Source organism: Cydia fagiglandana, chromosome 11 (genome assembly GCF_963556715.1).
Source record: "Cydia fagiglandana chromosome 11, ilCydFagi1.1, whole genome shotgun sequence".
In the NCBI taxonomy this organism is placed as follows: Eukaryota; Metazoa; Arthropoda; class Insecta; order Lepidoptera; family Tortricidae; genus Cydia; species Cydia fagiglandana.
The window spans coordinates 9,351,431-9,377,571 of NC_085942.1; the positions used below are offsets into that span (position 1 = coordinate 9,351,431).

Consider the following 26,141-nt stretch of genomic DNA (forward strand, 5'->3'; position numbering starts at 1 on the left):
GCCATAAGGATGACTCACGCTAGACCGGGCCGTGCCCGGGCCGGGACGTCCGATATATCATTTTCTATGACGGCTGATCGGTAATTTCGTGGTTCTTTCCATAGAAAACGAAGCGACGGAGGCTCCGGCCCGGCCCCGGCCCGGTCTAGCGTGAGTCATCATTTAATGCCTCACTACACACGTAGTGTGATATTTTGATCTTAGAAAAACAGTTTTAACTTGCAAATCATTGCGTTAGAACTTAGAAGGTACGTAATCCAATACGCGAAACTCATTCGTAAACAGTATATACCCACGAAGACTACCAACACTATGAATTAGAATTTAGATAATGGTTAGAAAATCCTGGTTATTTAATCTCAAAAGTTTACGTTCAAGCTTAGTTTATGTGTTTATAAGTCGACTTTAATACGGCGGCGACAAACTTTATGCTCTGAAGCGGAACATTGACATGTTGATGGACGTAGCAAGGACTTGTTTGAGGGCCTTCGGCGTAATACCGCAAGTAAACAACACAGTTTATATCGCAAAGTGCGCCTAATAGGTCCCATATGTGGTATATTATTTTTCGAATTGATTTGATTTCCTACCTATTCATTCTAGTGTTATTAGTAACTTCAAGGAGAATCTAATCCTTTTAATAATATACCTATCAAGTAGAGAAGGTAATATTTAATGGCATCCTAGCCTAGTCAGTTAGTGACTGCATATGAAGTACGGAAGTCCCGGGTTCGAAACCCGGTGAATAGTGAATTCACCTACGACCTACACCTACGACCTATACATTTATTTTGTGTTAATCACAAATATTTGTTCCTAAGTTATGGATGTATTCTATGAATATAATACGTATATACCTATTCTTGTATATACTTATAACTAGAGTTAAAATTAAAAACTAAACCAATGTAAATAATAATCTAATTTTCTAATATACTTATTTTATGTTTCGTGGTCTGGTAGGTGGCGGTGGTGGTGTTGGTTGTGGTTCACACAACACAAGCCTAACTGCTTACTGTGGAACCAGGTCGATTTGTGTGATTGTCCCATAATATTTATTTATTTAATATTTGGCAATTATCTACTAAAATTCCTGTCAAAATGTGTAACCCGAATTGACCGAGAAACTCGGAGAGCGGCGCGTGCGGCGCCCAGCGGCGCGCGTGCATCGATTGTTTACTCATTAAAATACTATCGCTGCCACAGATACCATCTCTAACTGTCGGGGGCCCGGGAGGTCCGGATTAATAGAAAACTGTATCGAAACAATTCGGAAATGATAATTTTGCAATCGCGATGACATAGTTTTCACCAACCTTTTAGGCTATCTATCAATATATTAGACTAACCCCCGTAATTCATAAAACTTTGCGGGACTGATTTAGTTAAATTATGTTTTATATCCCTTTACTCCCCCTTACAAATACATAAGTCAAAATGACAGATAAGGACAAACGATTATTAACTAATTGAGGGTTGTAGCGCATTTATGAATTAAGGGGGTGAAAATTTAAACCCCGATTGTAGTGCAACCCATACCCCACACCGAGTCCAATTGAAAATCTGAACCATCCTTGAGTAGGTATTAAAAAGGTATAAAATCACGAAAGTCTAACACAATCGATTACTTCTATAGACCGAAGCTAGCTATATAAATTACCTATACCTATAAATTACAAATCCTTTCCGACACACCCTAACAATAAAATTTGGTAAGTATGTAGCTTAGGCGATAAAAGTCGTTGGAGGGCACCTGTTTTTCACGGACGATTCAACTTTAACCGAACATGCATTCAGACTCAGACACTAAAGTGCACTCCTATGTCTCCTATTGACCACCCGCGCATTATAACTGCGCTTATTTTAAAGGCAAAATATGAGATTAAGGGCTCCGTAGACGATGATTCGACCAGTATTTTGACACAATACGTAGTAAGGGCAAACGCTTGATCATAAAAGAAAATAGTCGATGAAAAGAGTCTGATTGCTTTGTTGTGATTGGTCGGCTCTCGACTGTCATCGAGCGATGCTGGATCGCGGTCGAGATTAGCAAGGTCAGAGGTTTCCGCGGACCCGTGATCTTACATTTCTGAGTACCTAATCATCTGTTTGTTTCTAGACTGGAATGTGTAATCATTAAGATAATCCATTAATTTGTACAAATTGAGGAATTTTATCGTACTGTGATAGGTATTAAAATGTGGAGGTGGTATGGTAGACGGGCTTGATTCTGTTTAGATATTCATACTGGTACTCTTACAAGCATAGAAATAGAACCTGTTAACAAAATTATACTTAGTTCTGCTTACACATTCTAAACCACCGAGATATGTCCTAGTCCTAACAAATTTGTAGTTGAAATACCATCGCTACATATGTCTAAACCTAATTAATGTGAGTCGAGTCTATTTTTCAAATCCAGCCTGCCATAAATTATCACTATGAGAACTAATTATACCAGTTGCAGACATTCGCCCAGACGGCCGTAACACGGTCATCGCACAAGATCCCAAATATTTTCTATTCCTTGAAGAATTTAGATAAAAGATAACGGCCACCTACAGACGTTATACTCGTATACTGGTATTAATTTCTAAAAACTACATTTGAATATATAGGTATATGGATATCCTGACAAATTCTAAACATCTTCAAATCGGTCTCTTAAGATGACTATTTTCCATTTTTCGCTACCCCAACGCACCCAATGCTTAGGAATGTTTATTAAACAAAAATACAAGGGTAAACAAAATCTAGCTCACTCGGGTTTAACTTATTAATCATTGTGTATTATGTGCCTAAGTCTAAGCTAGATTGAAGCTCGTGAGCATGGTCGGCGCGGCTGCGCGGGCGCCGTCTGCGGCGCACGGCACATTAGCGGCGGCCGGCGCATCTGGAAATAGTCGCGACGCGAGATACCATCGCCGCCTCTCCTCACAATGATTCAGCATTCTTGACCATTCTCACAATACCTCGTGGCCCTATTATCAAATAATTAAACTTGAGAGGTTTTTAATAACTTATTAATTTGTTACAGGAGTTTGAGTGAAGACCAAAAGTTGCCATTTGTGAAGGAAGCTGATAAACTGAGGACGCAGCATAAGATCGAATACCCTGACTACAAGTATCAGCCGCGGCGTAGGAAGCCTGCGCCGACGGCGCCGCCGCGACTCAAGCGCGAACCGTCATTGGAACGATCACAAATAGACTTTTCTAGAATAGAAGTAGACGGAGGTTTATTAGAGGACGGGCCTCCGGACGGTGCGGAGTTGGATCAGTACCTGAAACCTACACATGCCTCACATTCGGCGGAATACCACGAGCTGCAGCCGCGCTACGTCGCGCACGCCCACCACGCTTCCGCGATCTACCCCGCGCCCCCGAATCTCTACCCGCCTTGCCACGATTGGGTGCAGTACCCACATCCATAACTCCAAACATTTATTTATGTTAAACGAGACATAGGTTTTTTTTCTACTTTATGATATAGGTCACTTGACACAGTAGCGCCGCCGCCACATGCTTTCCGTGGAAGCGCACGTGCGTTTACTTATCAAAGCGCAACGCAACACTAAAATATTTAAATAAACAAATTCGGCATCAAGATCTCTTTCACGTTAGTTACAAATCAACTAGATTTTATAATTGTTCTCGTAACTCGTGATTCTAATACTTCTAACTGCTTACGTATATTATTGATACTATATCTAGATATTCCTTTGATTCCAAAGTTAATTAAATTTCTAATAGGTTCCTAGTCTAAGTTAATTTGTAATTAAGTCTTTTATCATTCATATTGAGTAAGTAAGTTATAATTTGTGATTAAATAGTGTAAACTGAAAGTTGTATAGTTATAAGTAGTTTGATAGGTAGGTATTTACAAACCCTGCAGTCGTGCTTAATAAATAGGGTAAAGGCACCAGTAGTCAGCCTTATAACGACTTTTTTAAGTTTGAACGTTCGGCATTTCTACAGGATTAGTCGGATAATTAAACAAATGACATACTTAGATCAATTGTTTATCATAATTTTAAAACAAAATATTAAAAAAAATAACAATCCTCTTTATAATATATCTAATTAAGTTTAAACAAAAAGTGGCACTTTTCTCCAGTAGTCAGCCTCCAAAATCCAGTAAGCAGCCTCTGTGTACCCAGTACTCAGCCTTTATAATATTCATAATAATTTGATCAAAATCACTTATATTTATATCATAACCAACAATATGATTATCATTGTTTTTTCTTATAAGTACATACAATTCTTATGACACGAAATTTGTTAGTTAAGGTACTATATATGTACTTAACTAAAAAAGTTGTCAAGCGGACCCCAGGCTCCCATGAGCCGTGTCAAAAATGCCGGGATAACGCGAGGAAGAAGAAGGTATCTATTCGGTACATGTAATGAAACGATTCTATGCAGATCTAACTATCATTAATAAACAAAGTCATATACCTACCAGGAAAAAGCAAAATGATAGTTATGTATAGTTAACGTCATAAATATGTATACACTTTTGAACCTTATTTCAATGAGATAGGGTTTAAAAATGTGGACACATTTTTGGCGGCGACGTACCGAGCAACGTCAATGGCTGAGTATTGGATCCGCGAAGTGAAGTGAAGAAGTTCCAGTGGTCAGCCGCATTATAACGTAATTTCAAATGCGGCTGACTACTGGATTTTACTTAAAATTGCCTAGGGCATGCCTAACTAAATTTGAAAATGTAAATTTAACGGTCCTAACGGTCGCATTGGCTCGAAAATAATAAAATAAACGAATAACCCAAAGGTCAGCCGTGGGGGGCTGAACACTGGACTTATCCAGTGGCCAGCCCCCTCAATTTATAAGTGAAATATTGATATTTTCATCAAAACATAAACCAATTTAATAGATAAACTAATAAACAAACCAATCATTAACAAAAATAATAACTTATAACATTAAACCATAGTTTTTCTTGCCTGTTAAGAGAACACCACGTGCAGTAAAAAATATGGCGGACATGACACTTTTGCACTCGTTGACAAACAGCACCTGTATGAACGAGTATATTTCTTCCCCCCGTTCCCTCACCGCACCTGACGGGTGACGTATTAACCAATAAGGAATCAAAGCTCCTATTTGAGTACTCGTGATTTGTTTAAACGAATATACTAGATATTTATGACCAATAAACGACTCAAAAGGCTGACCACTGGTCCCTGGCTGGCCACTGGTGCTGTTACCCTATTCATGAGATCAATTTGAGTAATGAGGATCTGAGGGGCTACCGCGAAAACCGAAATTCGCAAATTGCGGGGATCTTTCTCTTTTACTCCAATGAAGTCGTAACTAAAGTGACAGAGAAAAATGCCCGCAATTTGCGAACTTCGATTTTCGCGGTTATAGCCCAGATCTCGTGACTTTACTATATGTTGGTTTTGATACCTGACCCTTATTAAGTAGAGTCCTGAAATGGACAAAATACGAGCAATAAAGCAATTTACATTAAATAAGCTTGTTACAAGATTTTGAACATTTGCAATGTCGCGAGTTGCCAAAAGAATAATGGCGCACTGTGGCATAATTCCATGCCACAGTGCGCCAGAGGGCGCTATCTACTCGTACTAGGAAAAAACTCTAAACCAGCGGTCTGCAACCTTTTAGCAGCTAAGGGCCACATTGTAGTTAACGGAGGTGACGCGGGCCGTACTTTGTTAATATTTATGACTTTATGAGACATTGTCGTTTGTCACTATTACATACAAAATAGCCAAGGCGGCACTCGGGCCGCAAGTGACAGGTTCACGAGCCGCACGCGGCCCGCGGGCCGGAGGTTGCCGACCGCTGCTCTAAACGAAAAAGTTCTAAATAACTAATACCATCAACAGGCATCAAGCATAACAGAAATGCTTGCTATAAATTTCTTAAATATGAAGGTGTTCACAAACGCGAAAGCTAATTTTGTTAATTCATTCTCAAAGTAGTTATTATAATTTATTTAAAATAGTTATACTTATATGTAAGGCAACATTATCATTGTTAAATTTTAATCAAAATCAATAAAACTGATTTTTACAAAATATTTTGTTTTAATTATGAGGAATAAGCGTTTATGTTAATAAATAATTAAAGTTTCGATACAGTAAAAACACGAAAAAAGCGACAGTAGGTAATAGGTACAAATACCTAGTTATATTCACGCACACGAAATATTGCAGAACTTAATACTGGACTTTTTTAGCTAACCCATTACATGCCTTATGCCCTAGCTAGGCGTATCAGGTTAGTCGAATCAAAAATACCAACTGATAAATAATTTAAGAGAAAAAAAGTAACATAACCCGACTGAGTATTTATTTTAAATACCGGTGCCAGGACGCGTAGCCAACGTACCAATCGTTTTAACGCTCTGAGGGGCTACCGCGAAAACAGAAATCCGCAAATTGCGGGGATCTTTCTTTGTCAAGAGTAAAAGAGAAAGATCCCCGCAATTTGCGAATTTCGGTTTTCGCGGCAGCCCCACTCTAGCGTATCGTAGTCTCTCTTCTCTTCCATACTAGTGCAACAGTGACAGTTGCGTTTCGTTCGCTCGGAGCGTTAACGATTGCACGTTGGCTACTCATCCTGTTCAGAAACCGATCAGGCTTTACGGAGCAGACGTTGTACCTAATTTGAAAATCAGTACGGATATGATGGTCGTATTTGTCTACGTGACAGCGTGATAAAACGGTGTCCGTCTCTTTCTATCCCGCAGAGTTAAAAAGTGACAGTTGTTTTATCACGTGGATAAATGTGGATAAAGCGATCCATAATAGGCTTGCTGAAGAACTTAATAGGCAGTCGCGATATATCGGAGCGAACTCGGTGCACATAAAAAATATGTGAACCCGACTTTATTGTCACGTGCCAGCAAAAATATCAACCACAAAACAATGTTTATTAAATGAACTATGTTTATATTTTGAATTTTGACCCTAGAATTAGTCAAGCAAACATCAACCCTAAAATCTGCATACCACATGCTATGCATGCAGCAGTGCATAATAGCAGAGTTCTTGGAAGCATTATCCAGTAGCCGCCGACCCGCCGCTTCCGCCCCGGACAGAGCCTCCTTGTGTTCCCCCCTATCTTATCACTCTCATTTTTCGCGACCCACTAATGAGGGCAGGCTATCGCAAAATATGCAGTCTTCGGGGCTTCAGGATGATTTGTCTTATTGATGTATAGCCGGTGATAATGATGGATGGATGCTTTGTTTTTGCTTGGAAAATTACACGTATGACGTATGATCACGGTTGTCTGACCATTGAGAATACGGAAAACTACCGAAATTCGAAAATCGTCTATCTGCATCTCTATCGGTCTTCCAAATTTAGAGTAGATAACAGTTGACACAAGAATCTCGATTTTCGAAGATTTGGATGACTTTTGTGTCCTACATAGGGCCATTTGCGCCATTCAGGGTTAGCTCCCTGGATGGTGCGAGTGACCCATAGAATATTCGTTGACATCCTTAAGTTAATTATGTATCTAGGGATGCACAGATCAGTGCTAAAGCATACCAAATATTAATTAGGCAGTTTTTTTCTAATTTGTTCTACGAATCTCAATTAATATAATACCTACCGAGTACACCATTAATTGCCGAATTTTAGCAAATCAGCTGAAACTAAATGTTCCCTAACGGTGATAAATTTCCCAGATTTTGCGCTTCAAACAAAAACAGGCGTCAAAAAAAGAGGTTGTTATGAATCGGTAATGGTGCATCGAGGACTGCAGAATGAAGATTGAGTGCAAATGGGGCGCGCGGCGCGTGCGCAAGGGGGTCGCGTTACACGCGAGAACTGACGGACACCGATACTTGGGCTGTATTCGGCGTGTTTTAATGTTAGCTCCTGACATGACGGTCGTAAAGCCTTTTATGTCACTGATAGTTTCTGACATTGCAACTCTTATGTCAATGTCGGCCGGAACATTTTACATTGAAAACATGTACATAGGTACAATTTAACGCAACTTTAGTAAGTCCAGCTTAAGAAATAATTTCGCGCCACGCAAAGTTTCGAGGTGATGACTAAAACATATGAAATTTTCTTCTGATGTCCGAAACACATTAAATGATATGGTTACGATGTTCTATTTCATTTACAAGCATAGCTAAACATATACTTAATAGCGAAATCCCTGCTAGATATATCAATTTGCACTCCCTGTCTCTATATTATACTATGTTGCGTACTACCTACTGAACACTTGCTTCATTTGATCCAGTATATGTAACTATTTATTTGGTCCAGTATATGAAGCTTAGTTTTTGTGGATTTCAGTCATATTTACATCGGTAAGCTTGAGACGGTTGATCGGTAAGCGGAGGGAATAGGTCAGAAGCCGATTATTAAATTTCGAGCGCTCGATTTCGTCACTCGAAAAGTGGAAAACGGTGAAAAGCTATTTTTGAAATACGATCAATACACACTGGGAATCTAGTGGTATTAACCAGTCGTTTTCAATTCTAAGTAGGTATTAGTAGAATTTAAATGCCTAGTAGTGGACAACGTAATATTAAAGGGTACACGAAATCGAGCGCTCGAAATTAAAAATCGGGCCCCAGTTCTGTCGGGTTTTTGTGGGCTGACAGTCATAAGGTACGTATTAATTACTTAGGCGGGCGGCTGCATGCCCAATTTTACGCTTTAATTTGTCCCAGTTTTTTGTGTTTGTGTAATCCTATCCAATGGTGTTGTGGCTGTCATCAAAGCTAAGTTTTCCATGTACCTACCTACTTTACCTCCCTAGCTACGCACTTATAAGACAAGGATTTTTTTTGTAATATATTATGGTCTGCATATACTTTAACTATAAGACTTATGTTATAACGAATAAATATTCTGATTCTAATCAATATTTACGTTTCCGTTAATTTCTGAAAGCATATAGGTATATATTTTAGGGCAGGATAAATTACGGCGCGACGCAATTGCATTAAAAAAAATTCAGTCGTAGGTAAATACAAGTCCTTCTGCTTGTAATAGGTACCTATATCGTACGAAAATCCCAAAGTTCATACTAACTACATATTGATATTTATTACGCCGGTATTATGTAGGTATGTAAACCTATTTAAATTATTTTGGACGCCTCCGAGATGTCCAAGATCATGTCATCTTTGGCACAGATTATATAATAGTTCTTACGAACAGATACTTATCTCTCAAACAAAACGCAAATACCTACCGTTTTGATACCTATACAATAATACAATGGAGTGACCTTCAACGCGCCGCTCCCCGCTCCGCGCGCACCGGCACAACGCTAGGGTTGCTGACGCTTAGAAATGATAAATAAATACCTACTTAAACAGCGGAGAAAATAAAAGGAAAGCTAAATCTTAAATTATACCTAATATTCCGATTATGCTTTAGTGTTTGCGAAATAATCATTTTAAAAGGTCATATGTCCCTGCAGTAACCGCAGTGTTTACGCCGTTTTATAAACCGCGCAATAATCCCAGCAAGAATTAGTTTTAAAACTTCGTGTAATTTAAAACCAGATAGAGATTAATGTTACACAATAAAGAAAAATAATAGAAACCCCATGAATACAGGTAATTAATTATAAGTTAACCAGAGCAAAAATGAGTAGGCACTTTCCGGTGTAAAGTTAACTTACTGTCGCTTAAATAAACATTTACCAAAATAAATTAAAAATTTGCTACCTATTTCAAATAGATAGATATCTAAAACTATACATTTGTCATACATAATAAACATTACATGTTTAATTAAAGAAATTCAATAGTAGGTAGGTACCTACTACGTAGCTTGTAACTATCGTAAAAACTGACAGTGCGGCGCGCGGAGACGTGCGTACGTGAGCGCGTGTGGCAAGTGGCAACCAACTGGCTTGCTTTTCTACCGTGAACGGGAGCAGATTCGTAGGTATTGATCCGAGCTCGCGCGGAAAGTTCCATAGGCCTGTCAAAAACTTTGGCCGTTAGGAGGTTAAAATCTAAGGCTGAAATACCTAGTTACCAATGACACATTAAGTACGATTCCTGCTCCGGATAAGCAAGGATCAAAGGATTCCAGGCCCAAGAAGCTCAAGCTCAAGTGGCTTCAACACTAGCGACAGTTTGTGTGAAACCTCAGAGATCTTATTCCCATGACTCATCAGGCTGTCTATCTCTTGAGAACAACCAGTTCAACTGAGACCACCAATCGCCCGTTAGAAGCATGAGTCTTTAAGTCAAGTTATTATAGTCGCAACGCATGTGAGCTCACGATGGAATGGTTTGTGAATTAGCTTCCTACCAACACTCAGCAGATAGTGGTAAGCTGACACCGCCGCGTCTGGTACGCATCGGCGAATCAAAACGTACGATCGAACATGTGTGGAGCAACCCGGCCGGAACCCTAGCTGCGTTACATCACGTTCGCGCGGTTTTGATTTGTTCTCGTGTAAATGCAAATAATACTGAATTTTCATAGGTACTCTCACTCTGATGGTCAGAAATATCAGAGGAGCCAAGGTGCTCACAAAATATACATATTCAGAAAACTTCTATTATGAAGATGTTAAAGTATAGGTACGAGTATGTGAAGGTATAACCACCTTGGCTGCTCTGAGGGGCTACCGCGAAAACCGAAATTCGCAAATTGCGGGGATCTTTCTCTTTTACTCCAATGAAGGCGTAATTAGAGTGACAGAGAAAAATGCCCGCAATTTGCGAACTTCGATTTTCGCGGTTATAGCACTGATATTGTTTCTGATAGCGACTGTACTTACAAGTCTATGGCACGCTTACGTATTACGCTGCTTACGTTTTTGTCCATATTGAATACTCGAGAGGTGTCACATGTGCATTGCCGATCTTTTTTCTGTTTCTGTATTCGAAAGGGTCTGGCCGCGACTATTATTATTCTGGTATTTTTCTACTGCTTAATATTCTTATTAATAGAAAGTAGTGCTTTCTAGCAATGAAATTATGAACGAGAATCTATTACATAAAGGAGAATCTAATACTTGGAGGTTGCGGGAGGCAGGTATGCTATAGTTGATCATGATCAAGCAAATCTTGTCAGTAGAAAAAGGCGGCAAATTTATAAATGTAGGCGCAAAGTGTTATCGTGCCATAGAAAATTTGAATTTCACGCCTTTTTCTACTGACCGGATTTGCTTGACCAATTATAATATTTTATGGTCCCTTTGTAACTTATTTAAGGAAACCTATAACAATGAAGTGTACAATGATGAGTGTAATGCTCTGAGATCGAGTTCAAAGTACCTATCAAATATAAATACTTATCTTAGCCCTCTGTGCTTTTAGTACTACTCTGGATCTTAAAACTTGGACGACCAAGCTTACTATGATAATAATAAAATGATCACAATGTTCACAACCAAAGTTCACAAAAAAATAAAAATTACCATGTGACTATATGACAGAAAGACTATCCAAACATTATAATGCCGGCTACATAGACATCGTTACGATTTGTCATACACACAGTTCGATTTATCTGCACAGTCGGACTGCACAGTTTTATCGCAACGATTTATCGTTACGTATGTAGCCGGCATAAGGAAGCTGGAGTACCGTCCATACAAAAATATTTATCATAAAAATACTGAACCAATAACATATTGGTACAAACATAAGCAAAGAATACATAAGCAGAATTTAATAAAAAATGTACTCTGGCAAACCCACTTTGCCAGTAGAAAAACAACCCTTCGTGTTTATATTTTTATATTTGCCGCCTTTTTCTACTGACGAAAATGGCTTGCCAAACTATAGTTGGGTGATTTTCAAAATGATTTTGCCGTCATGTTGGTACCCAGAATATTAATTTGATATGGCGGGCGTTGCCTTATCTGTGCTTTTTTCATATATTGCCATAATAAAAAAGTAAAATATTTTTTTGTAACATCGCCATCGTTGAAGTCAAGGGCCCAACGTTTTCTCTTCTCTTTCACGGCGCAGCAACTAGTATCATTTCTCTCTCCTCGCTCTTTTAAAAATGCCGTTTGTAAAAAAAGGACAACCTTACTGTTGACAAGGTGGACTTCAAATCAAGTGTTGCCTTTCTTGATGCGCCCAGGCTGTGTATGTGTGCGTAAAAGCGTATATGTGTACTCTTATAGGGATGTGAAAAGTCGATTTTAATCATGTTATATATCGATAAACGCTACACAGCGGAACGAAATAGCGATTAATTGAAGCTTCAATATTTTCGTTAAACATAAACATAATTGAAATGGTAATGGATAATGAATATATTATAATATAATAATATAATTCAATTATTGCGGGACACCTATTTTAGGAGGTATTTATGTATTTTAATTAAATATCTGAACTTTCCCTTGGTTCCCTGCTGGGGCGTGACTATAAAATTGTGATCTGATAACCACAATAAAGAATAAAAGCGTTTTTGGTCATTTTAGGTATCGTTAAGCCTTTGAAGTAAAATTAAAATTGCAAGAAATGTCGATAGTTTATCGATATGACTTTATCGACATGGCTACAGCAAGGTGGGCCTCATTGTTAATCGTACACTAAACAAAAGTGGCAACAGTGACAGCTCGCTGAGACACCGTCTCTATATATTATAAGTCTATGGTTGAAGTGCTGTCCATGAAGTTATATTGTTTAAACTGGAGCGATTTGTCACTTTTTTTGCCACACTAATTTGAACTTTATCACCGAGACAGAAAGTTGTTCGTACCAGACTAGAGAAAACGGTCCACATGAGATAGAAAACCCGAGCCCTGTGTCTCACTCGCACATGTTGCCAATGTTAAAAAGATACCATTGTGGTAGAAATTATATCAATATACTACTGAAATTCATTATCTTCTTATAATATTTTAGTGCTATATTCCGATTACAGTTCTGATATATTTTAAGTAATTTGTTAATTATTATGATGTTAATATTATTAACTGATTAAGCCAAGCATGTGTACAAGAAAAAAAAACAGTAAATTGAATATGGTAGAAATTGTAGTAACTTGAATATTAATTGGTATCCCCAACTTGATGACGTATTTTTCGTGTATTTACAAAATACGTAAATGGCGCCGCTTAGCATTTATTCATAAAATATTTTAAAAAATGGTTAAAACATGTTGTGTGTGGGATTCTAGAAGTGAAAGCTACGCTGATTGTGGAATATCTTTTAAGGGTTGGTCACAATTATTCAATTTTACGATAAAAATACAAGAATACATTGTCAAACTCATTAGGGTGACCATGATGTCGGTACGATTTAGGTCGGTCTTACAGAATTATTATTACGTACTTAATGTAAAAATAAGTTTAGGTGCCTAAATAGTATACTAATAAATAAATAAAGATAACTATACTTATTTCGGCATGTTTAATTATTTGGTTCACGTAATGAGAGCTAATAATTGCCAAAAATTAAATCCAAAGTCCTTAGACATTACAGACTCATATTTATACATAATATTTAATTACTGAAACGTTAATTCTATCTATTTATATATATGTAATCGATTCTATATAGGTTGAACACATATTTCCGTCCGTATACAACGGCGGCAAATTTGAAAATTTTGTTGCAATTACAGATCTACGATGACGCTTACGCTTAAAGAATAGCTAAAGTATGCAAAAGGGAAGTCATCACGTATATTAACACACCATGAGTATGATATTGATAGTGATAGGTATTTTGTTAAATTATGAAGAGCATAAATAGTGTAAGATACCGGTTTACACGGTTAAATGTAAGTTTTTATTTCGTTGTGTGCTAATATTTTATCATTTTAGTCAATAATCAAGATAATTTCGTGTAAAAACATAAATTGTTACGCAACGCTAGGGCTTGACAAAATGACTAGTATCGATAACCAGTCGGCATAGTAATAATAACTACAAAGTTATTTGCGAAACAAGTGTTAAAAGTAGGAATTAAATTCGCAATGAGTGGTGATTAATTAAAACACGACCGATGGCAGTGTTTTTGATCGATACGATTTGCGAATTACCTAGTTACCTAGTGCAACTACAACGTTTTACCCGACCCTGGATATCTGTCTCGCTCTCTCTTATAGCTGTGTCTTTGATGGACGTACGGCGGACCACCTTCCTCACAATCGACCATGATCGCATTGATAGCGATCCAATACGCTCATCCCATCCGTAATAGATTTTATAACGACTAAAAGCTTTTATAAAGACTAAATTAAGTAAGGTTGTGTGAAGCGTTTTACAGAAGGGAAAATGACTATCCATCTCTTTTCTGGGGCAATTATACTAGCATAGGGAAAATACAGTATTATTCTCTCTGATTATGTGCGAATGAGAAAAGAACCTGGCCAAACTATATAATCCATCTTATGCTAATATCCCACATTCATGTGACTTATGGTCACCCTAATTAGAAAGAGATGCAGGGCTCAAGTTTAACCTCTCATGTGGACACACTTTTTGGCCAGTGTACACAATCCGGATTATTAATTCTAAATCCGTGGTGCTGTCAAGCTTGCTGTCAAGTGAATTGTCTGATCTGACGTTGTCTGACAAATTGATTGTCAAAAGAAATAAGATCCAGTCTTAGTGATGATTTGTTTTTCATTGAAGCTGATGGGGTAAATATTATCCAGGGATGATAACAAGTCGCCAAAGATAAGTTCTGCACTAAAGTATTAATGGCCAAACTACCGAATGGCTGGTTTCAGCTGGTGAGTGATTGCGCATTGTTAAGAATTAAATATTTTTTGACTGTGTTAGTAATTGTTTATATGCGTGTATTGTCTTCCCTGGCAGCAGTAATTGGGTGAAATTGATCAATTGACTGCCCATTGTGGTCATATATCTACAGCTCGGTAGCCTCGCGTCTTAGATCATGTTACGATGGTACTTTACATTTTTGTTGTATATGTTTAGAACGTTACGAAATGTTAACGTTGGGAACACTCAATTCGGTCACCGGGTTTATGAGCCATTATATACAGTCAACAGTGACACACACCTGGATAAAGCTTACTCATTATTTCTCTTTACTGAATATCTAAATACTAAACTATAGTAAATTAATCAAAATTAAGCATCCCATATGAACAATATTCAATAAATTATTTCTCTCACAGTACATTGGATGTTTCAGGTACCTTTCTGAAGGCTTCCAAGTTATAATCGAGAAGTCAAAGGAAGCAAAATGCTCTTTACAAGATGTACAGTTGCGTTTCTTGTGCCCTGACGATTTAGAGGAAGTGAGTATCTTTACATTGTTTTACTAATATGTATTCAATATTTTAAATCTTAAGCAAAATTTATATTACTTATGGAATTTTAGAAAATGTTCCAGCAAAACAACTAAAACTTTAAAATTTCTATTACTAAAGTAATAGTTTTAAGTTATTTTTTTCTTAGGTAAGGAGTTTGTGCAGAGAATGGTTCCCCATAGAGTACCCTCAGTCATGGTACGAAGACATCACTTCATCGGAGAGATTCTTTGCTCTCGCAGCAGTATACAAATCACAGATTATTGGTCTCATAGTGGCAGAAATTAAGCCATATTTGAAGCTTAACGCTGAAGACAGAGGAATATTATCAAGATGGTTTGCCTCTAAGGACACACTTGTTGCGTATATATTATCTTTAGGTGAGTTTCTTTTATTTATATTTTAGGAAGTGGATTTTCGGTTAGTTTTCTGATATGAAAGTTTAAGTTAATCATTTATTGTATTCAATGTAATCATGTCAAGTAATCATTTCAAACTATATATTGTAGTGCACTTCAGTAGTTCATGAAAAGTAGTCAAGGTGCAGAGATGTGAAAAATACTTTATAAAAAGTATTTAAATACACAATACAAATACTTCCTTGATAATACTATTTCAAATAAAATACAAAATAGTTTTCTTCAAAAGGTATTTAAATACAAAATAGGTATTTTGCATTTTGTATTTGCATTTTAAATACAAGTATTTCAAATAAGTCACATCTCTGTCAAGGTGTATGGCTAAAATAAGTTCTTCAACTTTAATACATGTGTCCTTCCAAATCTGACCGATGGCTGCAACGGAAATTTGTTATGAAGATCATTTATGTACTTGTATACACAGATCTACTTTTATAACAAATATGTAAGTGGTTATCAACAATTTTTTTAAATTATTATTTTCTATGTGTCATAGGGGTGGTCCGGTCGTACCGGCGCTCCGGAGTGGCCACACTTCTGCTGGATGTGTTGCTGAGCCACCTGGCGGGCGCTGCTCCACAGCCGCCGCACGACCACCGCGTCAAGGCCATCTTCTTGCACGTGCTCACCACCAACACTGAGGCTATACACTTTTATGAACAAAAAAGGTTAGTGCTGATAGATTTATAACTACTGTTTTGCATGATAAAGGCTGAATATAAGCACTGCTTGCTGCTCTGAAATGTGCCTTGGGCGACAACTATGCACAGCAGCATGAATAAAGGCCGAGCCACACCGGCTTGTGTGTGCGTGACGTGCGCTAAAATGTTGGAGCCGCACACGCACACGTCACGCAAGCGGTGTGCCGTCTCTCATAAGGATCTGTATACTACAACGCCGCACGCGCACGTGCACGTCACGCACACGCAGCCGGTGTGCACAGGCCTTAAGGACGCATACACACCATATCTTTGCTCACTGCCATATACACTGCCTTGCCCCTGGGGCAAAATGGCAAAGTGTAAACAAGTAATAAATTTTTCTGATATAATTAGTCCTACTATGGCATAAATGCTATTGTAGACTTAAGTCATTTTTAGGGTTCCGTACCCAAAGGGTAAAACGGGACCCTATTACTAAGACTTCGCTGTCCGTCCGTCCGTCCGTCCGTTCGTCTGTCTGTCACCAGGCTGTATCTCATGAACCGTGATAGCTAGACTGTTGAAATTTTCACAGATGATGTATTTCTGTTGCCGCTATAACAACAAATACTAAAAACAGAATAAAATAAAGATTTAAGTGGGGCTCCCATACAACAAAAGTGATTTATGACCAAAGTTAAGCAACGTCGGGCGTGGTCAGTACTTGGATGGGTGACCGTTTTTTTGCATTTTTTTCCGGTTTTTTTTTAATTTTTTTGCATTATGGTACGGAACCCTACGTGCGCGAGTCCGACTCGCACTTGCCCGGTTTTTGTTTTAATGTAAGTTGGATAAATTTGATGTGGTTGTTATGACACAACTTGCCTGGCTTCGTCTTTCCTTATTTCCAGCCTTATGTAATATTAAAAATCATTATTATTTCCCAGCGTAAACAAGTTATCCTGATTTTACATTATTATACTTATTTCCTTGAAATAAGGTCGCGTTTTCCAATAATCAAAGTGGTGCTTAAAATTATAGTCACTAGATTTCTCGTTGGAAGTAACATAGGTACAACTATAAATACATTTTTTCCATTTTGCCTATAATTCATGACGCGTCACACTTTCGTGGCTTCCACAGAACCGCGCCTCGTACATGAATCATACGAAGGTAGATAATTAAAGAGGTTATCCAAGGTCAAATAAATGCTCGAATCATATTTAACAATTACTATGATACCTATAACCTACATAATTTGGCAACATATTATATTTTTTTTTATGCAAACTCAATACCCACAATATTATTTTGTCTGTTCTGATTAAAATAGGTATAAATGACCAAAACGTTATCTTATTGCTATCAGGTTTAGTTAAGAACAGTTTACTATGTCATCTAATCTAGATGAGAAAAGTAGATTATTTTGATATCATAAGCACTAATGCACTCGTATATGCGAGTATTCTTTTTATCACCCTTTGATCTTATCACAAAATATTAGTATTTTTACACTTTTAACATTAAAATGTTTGTATGATTTTTCAATGCAAAATAAACATAGCGAGACCAAAATTAACATGATAAAAGGTAGATAGACAGAGACAATAAATTTGGAATTCATCAAACCTTTTTTTTTATTTGCATCACCTTTTCAAACTTATTATGCACATACTACATGAGTTAATGTTACTAAAGAGCTAAGGAATTTAAGATATTGAAGACCTGCTGATCCCGTAAGTCACTTTGAACTACCTTCTACAAACATTGAGTAGTATGGTTTACCTATTTAAACAATCTTGTGTCAGATGTAATTTTTTTTATAATAAAATTGATGAAAACTGCTGTCAATTTCGATGCATATCAAATTTATTCATATTTTTTTGCAAAATTTTAAATCGGCGGAAAAAGTATAAAAAGGATTTATTGACGTGTTGGCAAATAAAAAAATATAGAGAAATCAGTTTGATATGCATCTGCACAGTTATACCATTTTCCTATACACCGCTGTCTAACGTTTCAGATTCCGTCTGCACTCCTTCCTTCCCTACTACTACTCGATCCAGGGCCGCAACAAGGACGGGTTCACGTACGTGTACTATGTAAACGGCGGTCACGCGCCGTGGGGCATCTACGACTACGTCAAGTACGTGGCGCGCGCGGCGTGGCGCGGCGGCGGGCTCTACCCCTGGCTGTGGGGCAAGCTGCAGGCCGCGCTCACTATCGCGTGGCACAGGTAGTTAATCTATAGTCTGGATGTGTTTTTATCACTTACCGCTGTGGATAAAACAACACCAAACAACAACCGTAAGGCCTTGATTTTCGGTTGACGCAGTATGCGTAGACCGCCACATGGTAGAACAGCAATATTGGCTTAACGTTCCATAGAAACGTTCTACGCGCGTAAACAACGTTTTACGGGCGATTTTTTAAATGTCTAAGTAATACTTGCTGAGGCTTCGGCAGTAGGATCCCTCACGATCTGAGTTCTGACATTGATGTAAAGTGAGTGACATCTTATTCATACGATAAAAACGCGATTATAAAAGGCCGCCTGGATTGTGTTTTGTGGAGAGTTGTGATGACGTTGGTCCTGTTTGCTTTATGTAGGTATACATATACATACATAGGATCTTAAGAGAACATTAATTGGGTTGTACTGTGTATAACCCGATCGGTACATGTGCATGTACATGACAAACTTAAACGTGATTTCATGTTATGAATAAATTAAGTTTTAATTATTTTGAACCATATCCAATGTTGATATTCAGTTACAGAAATACATATGTCGTAAAAATAATATTATAAGCGATTAGGCTGTGCGTGAAAACATTACACACCTTTTTGGGTGTACATTCGAAGTCTTCATATGTATATACATATATTTATATATATAAGACCGTGGCAAATGGAGGCACATTGCGAGGGCTGCGTTATCCACAATAGATACGTCTCATCATACAACCACGACCACTCTGTCAAGAGTGAACGACTGAGGAGGATATTTCTTCACAATATTCCATTGATGTGAAGTGAAAAAATGTAAATATGGCATTGACTATTAAAAAATGTTCAATAATAAAGTAACAAACTGACATTAACTGGATTACATCATTTGTGACGTCCCACGGGTAAAGGTACCTTATGGCCGTTGGAGCTTACGCTATTATTAACGCCGCTCCAATATTATTGCGGCACTATGCGGCGTAAGCGCCGGCCGCCATAAGGTACCTTTTTCCGTGGAACGTCACATTTGGACTCTTATCGGATTGTTATGTTCCTAGACAATGGATATGATAAAGCGTTGCTGGACTTTCTTGTTTCATCCAACAACTTAGGCGCCCCTTCACAAGTGAACTCGCGAATCGACAACAACCTAACATCTTTGAACGACTGTAACAGCCTTATTTCCTTACAGACCCGCCGCGAGAAAAACGCCTTTAGTGATAACGCCATAGAGTTGCCTTTCGTGTTTACTAACTCCTAAGATAATATTAACACCGGACGACGAGCTGTATCATTTTCTAACGTTCTGCGACTTTCTCTAATTATATGTACATATAATATCGACATTAACTGTTAGTCTTCTAATGTCTTATTGTTAACCTGCAACTTTACTTTTAAAATAAATGTGTGTGTTTCAATGATATAGTTTTGACTTGCAATACGCTTTTACTATGCACTACATTGATATAGACAGCAGAACTAGCTAAGCAGGTTACTTATCACTTGATCAAAATGATTAATATGATTATACAATCTACCCGATTTTAAGGTAACTTTAAGGTAAGTCAATTAATGGATGGATATGGATTAGATGGGTCAGTGTCAAAAGTAACGTTTTTGTTTGAAGAAACTTCACATTTGACACTGACATATCTAATCAATATCGTTTCTAAATCAATTAATTGACGTATCTTAAAGCTCGAATCGGGCCGAATGTACCTAATTGTTGTTATGAGTAGAAGAGAAAGAGCGTGGGTAGATAATTTCAACTAATTTGTCCACTTGGCAACCTTTGATGCTGATCGTGTGTATAAAGATAGGTATTTAAGAAGAAACTCATTTAATTCATGATACACAATACTAAGTTTAGCCATCAAACAAGGAAAATGTTACAAGGTTTAGTTTTTAAATTCCCTATTGAGTCATTAGCACGCTTACCGATGTCTGGTGTCTACAGGGTGTTACTGACCATGGGGCTTTAAATCGAGGGCTTGATTCGACTCGCTATACTGAGCTACTTTTATTATGGCACCAACCCCGAAACCCCGAAAAAAATTTTACTTTTTCATACATTTTGGCTTATCAGATGTCGACGTTATCTATGGAAAAGCCAAAATTTTTTTCCTGGTTTTAGGGTTGGTCCTATATTAAAAGTAGCTCAGTTTAGCGAGTAAAATCAAGCCCTGGAATTAAAGCCCCATGGTCAGACACATAATAAATCGTAAATAGGTATAGGAATGTCGTAATTGAGCTAAGCAAACCATTTATTTCAATATGATTGACGAAATATTTTAATACCTCTTGACTTCTAATAGTGCAATAAGACTCGTGTGTAAATAAACCAGTGTACTCTACTAAGATTTTAAATCAGACCATTTTCGAGATTATACCTATATGCCTTCTTCGTGTTTGTTATTAAATGCATTAAATGTAATAACTTCAAGGCAACCAGAGTGTGTGTAGGGGCTATATTTTCGTTTTTCAATAATTATTTTTATTGTATGCATATAATATACATATTTTCTACATTGTGTTTGTTGTGTTCGCAAGATCATTTACCGTTTTGTTTGAGTTTTAAAAATATCATACCAACGAATTTCACATATACAACCGCTGATATCTACCAAGACATTTCTTTGTTAACGTGTGTTTAAGTATAAATTTATATCTTGCAAATATCTATTACGTTTTCAGGAATGCCTACAGATTTTAGAGGCGCGTCGCGTACCCCGCAATCCAGTGCGAGTTTTAGTTTGAGGACGAAAAGGCATATATTTAATATCTAAAAGTATTTATGAATGTATTATTATTTTATATAATTTGACATATACATATTTACATCATGTGTGCATAGAAATCGACAAAGATATATGTGATAAATTTTAGTTTTACACTGAGGTACGTGATCATTATTTTCTTGTATTTTTGAGATATTTGGCATGAGTTTGTGGGATTACGTACAGTCGTATTGACCGAGAAATGTAAGAGACAAGACGAAGAAGGCATTGGAATTTTGATGAAATATAAAGTTGTATGTGTGCCATGGATAACTGCCAAGACATTTAAAGTAAGGTGCCTGTGTGTTCAGTGTAGGAATTGTGAATAAACATTAAGATATATTCAATTACAATCAAGAATTACATTAGTACGGTCTACTAAGGGTATTCAGCAATAATATATACTCATTTTTACTATTTATCTAGCATGATGAGATAACTTTAATGATTTTATTTTGCGTATGAAACTATAGGTAATAATATATTTTGTTAACCTTTGATTCCAACTAAAAATGAACACCACCAACTCTTGAGGTAATAAATAATTTGTAAAAGTTAATTATTGTACCGAAACCGCACTTTTACTAAAAAAAAATATCCATCCCTTCATGTTGTGATGACCAACTTGTGTATTAAATATTAATAAAATGCCACACCATACAGCGGCAAACTCCTTAACTTACGAATCATATACAATGCTTTCTTTGTGACGAAACAAATTAGGTACATTAAATAAGTAGTTTTAAGTTTATTCTTTGCATCCATATTAAAAATACATAAAATTAATTTAAACTACTTTACTAAATTATGTGGACAATTTTTATTACAATTTTTAACTACTTAAAGTATGATTTACGATTACGACTGTTTCGTTGTATAATTATGTGCTGTAGAACTCTATGGAAGCACCGTATCATGCACTAATAATTATTGTGCACTTTCCCAGGGTAGGATTGTATTGTTACTCATTGTAAACCAAAGTATTTTAATTTACATGATTTTGTTACTAGCTGTCGATGTTTTATTTCTAATTATTATTGATTAAATTATTGTTAAGTGTTTATTATGCAAACAAGTATTATTTGGATCACTACTCATTTAGTTTGTATTATTTAGGACGATTTTGTAAGTATTCATAAAATTATGTTACATTACATACATAATGTAGTACTAGGCCAATGAGAAGAGTTGAAAACGATTACTAAACCATTTTTTATATGTAGCAACCTTTACATGCATTACAAATACATGTTAGTAAATAAAGAAGACTCATCTCCCATACAGAGCCGCGAGAATCGTCGAATGTTCTAGGTGACATTAAATATTATTTTTACATTTTAGTTAGAGTTAGACCAAGCTAAGTTGGCAGCGATTTTGATAGCACAGACAGTGCAAGTGTTATTTAAACGTCATAGTTTTTTATAGAAGTTTGACGGTCTGGTATACCAAAATTGCTGCTAACATAGCTTGGTCTAACCATATTTGCGTATGAAATGGGGCTGCCACCTTCCTGCTTTTGATAATTTCAAAACGTAAAGTTGAACTTGTCTGATCGTAGTCATAGTCACTAAGTTAGATTTACTTAGAGCATAAATAAATCATTTAAGCCCTTAGAAAAGGTTTTGAAATGTGAAAACTAGATAGCGCCGTTAAATAAAAATATGCCTAGAATGCTTTTATTAAGCTTTAATTGTACTTTTGTGCATATGACAGCGGTCACGAAACTTGGCTTTTACGTTTAGAACTCATAAATAGCAGTAGATGATAGATTTTATATGAATAAGGCTAAAATGAAAAAAAAATGTAAATAGACACGCGTGCGAGTAACGCGGTGTTGTATGGAGGTTGTTCGTTTTGAATATTTCCTAGTCTCTGATTAGAATAGTTTACTTGACACATTTCGATATAATTACCTAATACCTTAGGTAACCTCGTTATACTCATGTAATTTGTTGTTTCAAGTTTCAACTCGGCTCATTGGCTTTTGTACATTATGATATCACGTTCGACGTGGTTTTGACGATCAAAATTGTCACGAACGTCGGAGAGCGGTAATCTAGTACAGGGGCCCGTTTCTCAAAAGCTTGTTACTTGTAATACAAGTGGAAGTCCCTTTCTAACAAAAGTGATATCCGCTTGTATTACAAGTTAAGTAACGGGCCCCAGGTCGATTCACAAAAGCTGGCACGAATGGAATGAATGAGTGAATAAAAATATCTATGTGTATCACAGTATCACATTAACCAATAAAATGGTGTCTCTGACTGTCTGAACGTTCCCTTCATTCCATTCCTGCCAGCTTTCTCCATAGCATATCTCCTGTTACATTATTAACGCAATTTTTGTCGATTTTTTTTTTCGCACTTTTGCCAGGTGCTGAACTCTGCTCAGTGTCTTAAACGCATATAAGCCTACATAGAAACATTAAGTTGGTATTTAAACTAGACCCACACTAACGTTAAAGGCACTGGGCGAAGTTCTTAAAATTTATGAATTTGTATATGCGTTCAAGGCACTAAATGCGTTATTTTTATATAATCGTTAAATTATAATGTAAAGTCAAAAAAATAGCGAGGCTTGTAATTTGTTGTTTTCACCCTGACACTACTTCACAGTCACACATAATGTTATACCTACTTAATAAATTTTATGATTGAAACTATTTGTACCCTTACCACGGAGAACATAGCTTCCAAATAAATATCATTGTTGACTACAAATCTGTTTTTCAATCCGGAGGACAATAAAACAAAGCCACCGTAACAATTTCAGAAAATCTTTAATTTTAATAATTGCTTCTTTTTTCATCAACTATGCTGTACAAACTATATCGCTTAAATTAGAATTAGCAATTAATAATTGCACGTAAAAAAACTTAACAAATAGGTACCTTCAACTTTTCGATTGGAATGAACGACTATTACATTAAGTAATATTTTTACAATATTTATATATAATCCTACGAAATGATAACATTCAACAAGCAGTCACAATCGCCCAATGATATGTTAAAATTATTTGAATATTTTCAATATTGTTATTGCGCTAGTAGTTATGTTATAGTTGTGACTAGGATGGCGGGCGGGAGTACGCCGACTATGTGACTAGATTCTCTCTCTCCAAGGCGCCCGCCTTATGGTTCTGCCCCTTGAAGTCTTTCAGCCGGATAGGCGACGACTCGTTGCCCGAATCACACTGAAAACAACAAATAAGTACGTCTATTTACCTTATGAACGCTACAGACGGCAATTGACGTCAACGCAGAATCGTGACAACGATGCCATAGACGGCATTTGACGTAATCGTTTTTTGATGAAAATCTACTGAAAAACACCCCACTTTTAGGTTGGCATTAATTATTCACAAAACTAAATTTTACCCCCGTGGCGTCAGTGGTACGGTAAATTGATGAGCCGTTTGGCGTTCAAAAAGTTTAATGTGGAGTTTTGTGACCAAACCAGGGACCGAAACGGGTTACCAATAATGGGTAGTATCGGGTATTCCTCACTCGTACTCGTTCGTGGGTATTCGGGTAAACCTCAGGTGCTGGTTCAAGATGAGCACCAGATCGCTGTTTCGAGCTGCAGCGTCAAAAGTGAAAATAGCCCCAATGATAGCCAACCTCCGGCAGGAGACGGCACCATAAGAAGAAGAAGATCGGGTATTTGATAGAATTGTTTTTACAAACCCTATCTTTTACTTACCCGAACAAAAATCACTGGAGTTAGGTAATCATATAAATCAATGGAGTTAGGTACCGTTGGGTAAGAGCTTACAAAAATAAAACCCATTCCCTGCCAAGTGTTTTAGCATCTAGCGGCCAAACGTACAAGAAAAATTGACAGGCAAATTTGAATTAAGGGTATTAGATAATAGAGTTGATTTTGCTTTGTTTTAAAATCAAACGAAGCGAAGCAGAAGCAACTGTGTTAATTTGTACTAGGGCCATTGAACCCCAAGAGATTAGAGCGATGAAGTTATTAGGGTATATTGTAGGGTACATATCATATGGGTAACCATTCAACTGGATTATCCTATCGAAAAGATTAATCAAATGACGGGGCTTTCCGGTCCCTGGTCCAAACATAAGTAATCATAGGTATTGGGCTATTTTTCGCAAAGAGGTCCGGAACTTTCGTAGAACTCTACATTTTTTTTCCGTAAATTGTCAGTGTAAGCAGGGGTGCGAAACTCCTGACTTCGGCGAAACTTAGCCTCGCTCGGCTTAGCAATGCTCCGAGCAATTATTAGGGTTGACAAAACTTGACGTCCCTAAGATAATGGCTTGAATTTTGACAACCCTAAATAGCCGAAACGGATAGTGCCATATATTAGAAAGGAACAGCGTGATTCGACCCTGAACCGCTGTCAAACTTCGGTTTTGAGGGAAGTTTCCTTTCTGTACGGTAGTACTATTATTTTTTCACGCCACTGTTCGGAAATGTGGCAATAGATGGTCTAAAACCAAGCTGGAAAGTAGGCAATAGCTGTAGCACCTGAAGCACCACTACTACAATGTTTCATTGTTGTCATCATCTGTCATTGGTGACAGTTCGCTACAGCAATGAGTATCATTTAAAACATAAAAATCAATAAAAGGTTTTTTTTGCGCAACTTTTTCCTTCAAAAATAAAATTAGGTTATTTATAGCACCAATTTCTTGTTTAAAAAGAAAAAGAAATATCAAAACCATTCACTTCATTTTTTTTTAACAATTATCCATTCAGTTCACGCTTAAGGCGTTTTTTACTTTTGTAGCTGTTTGTGGTTTTATTAGCAAAAACGCTTCTAATTTTAGAGTCGGTTTGAAGCAAATAACAGAAAAACGCCCCT

General features: G+C 37.0%; 3 protein-coding genes across 11 annotated transcripts in view; 2 read left to right on the plus strand and 1 right to left on the minus strand.

The window, feature by feature from the left end:
• Positions 1 to 3,902, plus strand: part of LOC134668529 (transcription factor SOX-8-like) — a 28,423-nt gene extending 24,521 nt beyond the window's left edge. The window contains exon 3 of the mRNA XM_063525975.1: positions 3,038 to 3,902. Within this exon, the coding sequence (XP_063382045.1) occupies positions 3,038 to 3,431 (394 nt within the window). The 3' untranslated portion in view covers positions 3,432 to 3,902. The remainder of the gene's footprint in view (positions 1 to 3,037) is intronic.
• Positions 3,903 to 14,535: 10,633 nt separating this feature from the next.
• On the plus strand, positions 14,536 to 23,010 carry LOC134668893 (N-alpha-acetyltransferase 60). 2 transcript variants are annotated; one of them, XM_063526389.1, is made up of 6 exons: positions 14,536 to 14,699; positions 15,125 to 15,230; positions 15,391 to 15,622; positions 16,158 to 16,329; positions 18,326 to 18,538; positions 19,724 to 23,010. In XM_063526389.1, exons 1-6 carry the CDS (start codon positions 14,683 to 14,685, stop codon positions 19,761 to 19,763), a joined length of 780 nt encoding a protein of 259 aa, XP_063382459.1. In that variant the 5' UTR covers positions 14,536 to 14,682; the 3' UTR covers positions 19,764 to 23,010. The 2 variants fall into 2 exon arrangements, with proteins under 2 accessions (XP_063382459.1, XP_063382460.1); XM_063526390.1 differs by having other exon boundaries at positions 14,537 to 14,699; positions 21,226 to 23,010.
• A 1,058-nt stretch (positions 23,011 to 24,068) lies between these two features.
• The window catches only part of LOC134668892 (potassium voltage-gated channel protein Shab), a 94,455-nt gene continuing 92,382 nt past the window's right edge, over positions 24,069 to 26,141 (minus strand). For all 8 annotated transcript variants that reach the window (XM_063526386.1, XM_063526388.1, XM_063526384.1 and 5 more), the window contains one exon: positions 24,069 to 24,503. In XM_063526386.1, coding sequence (XP_063382456.1) covers positions 24,405 to 24,503 — 99 coding nt within the window. In that variant the 3' untranslated portion in view covers positions 24,069 to 24,404. The remainder of the gene's footprint in view (positions 24,504 to 26,141) is intronic.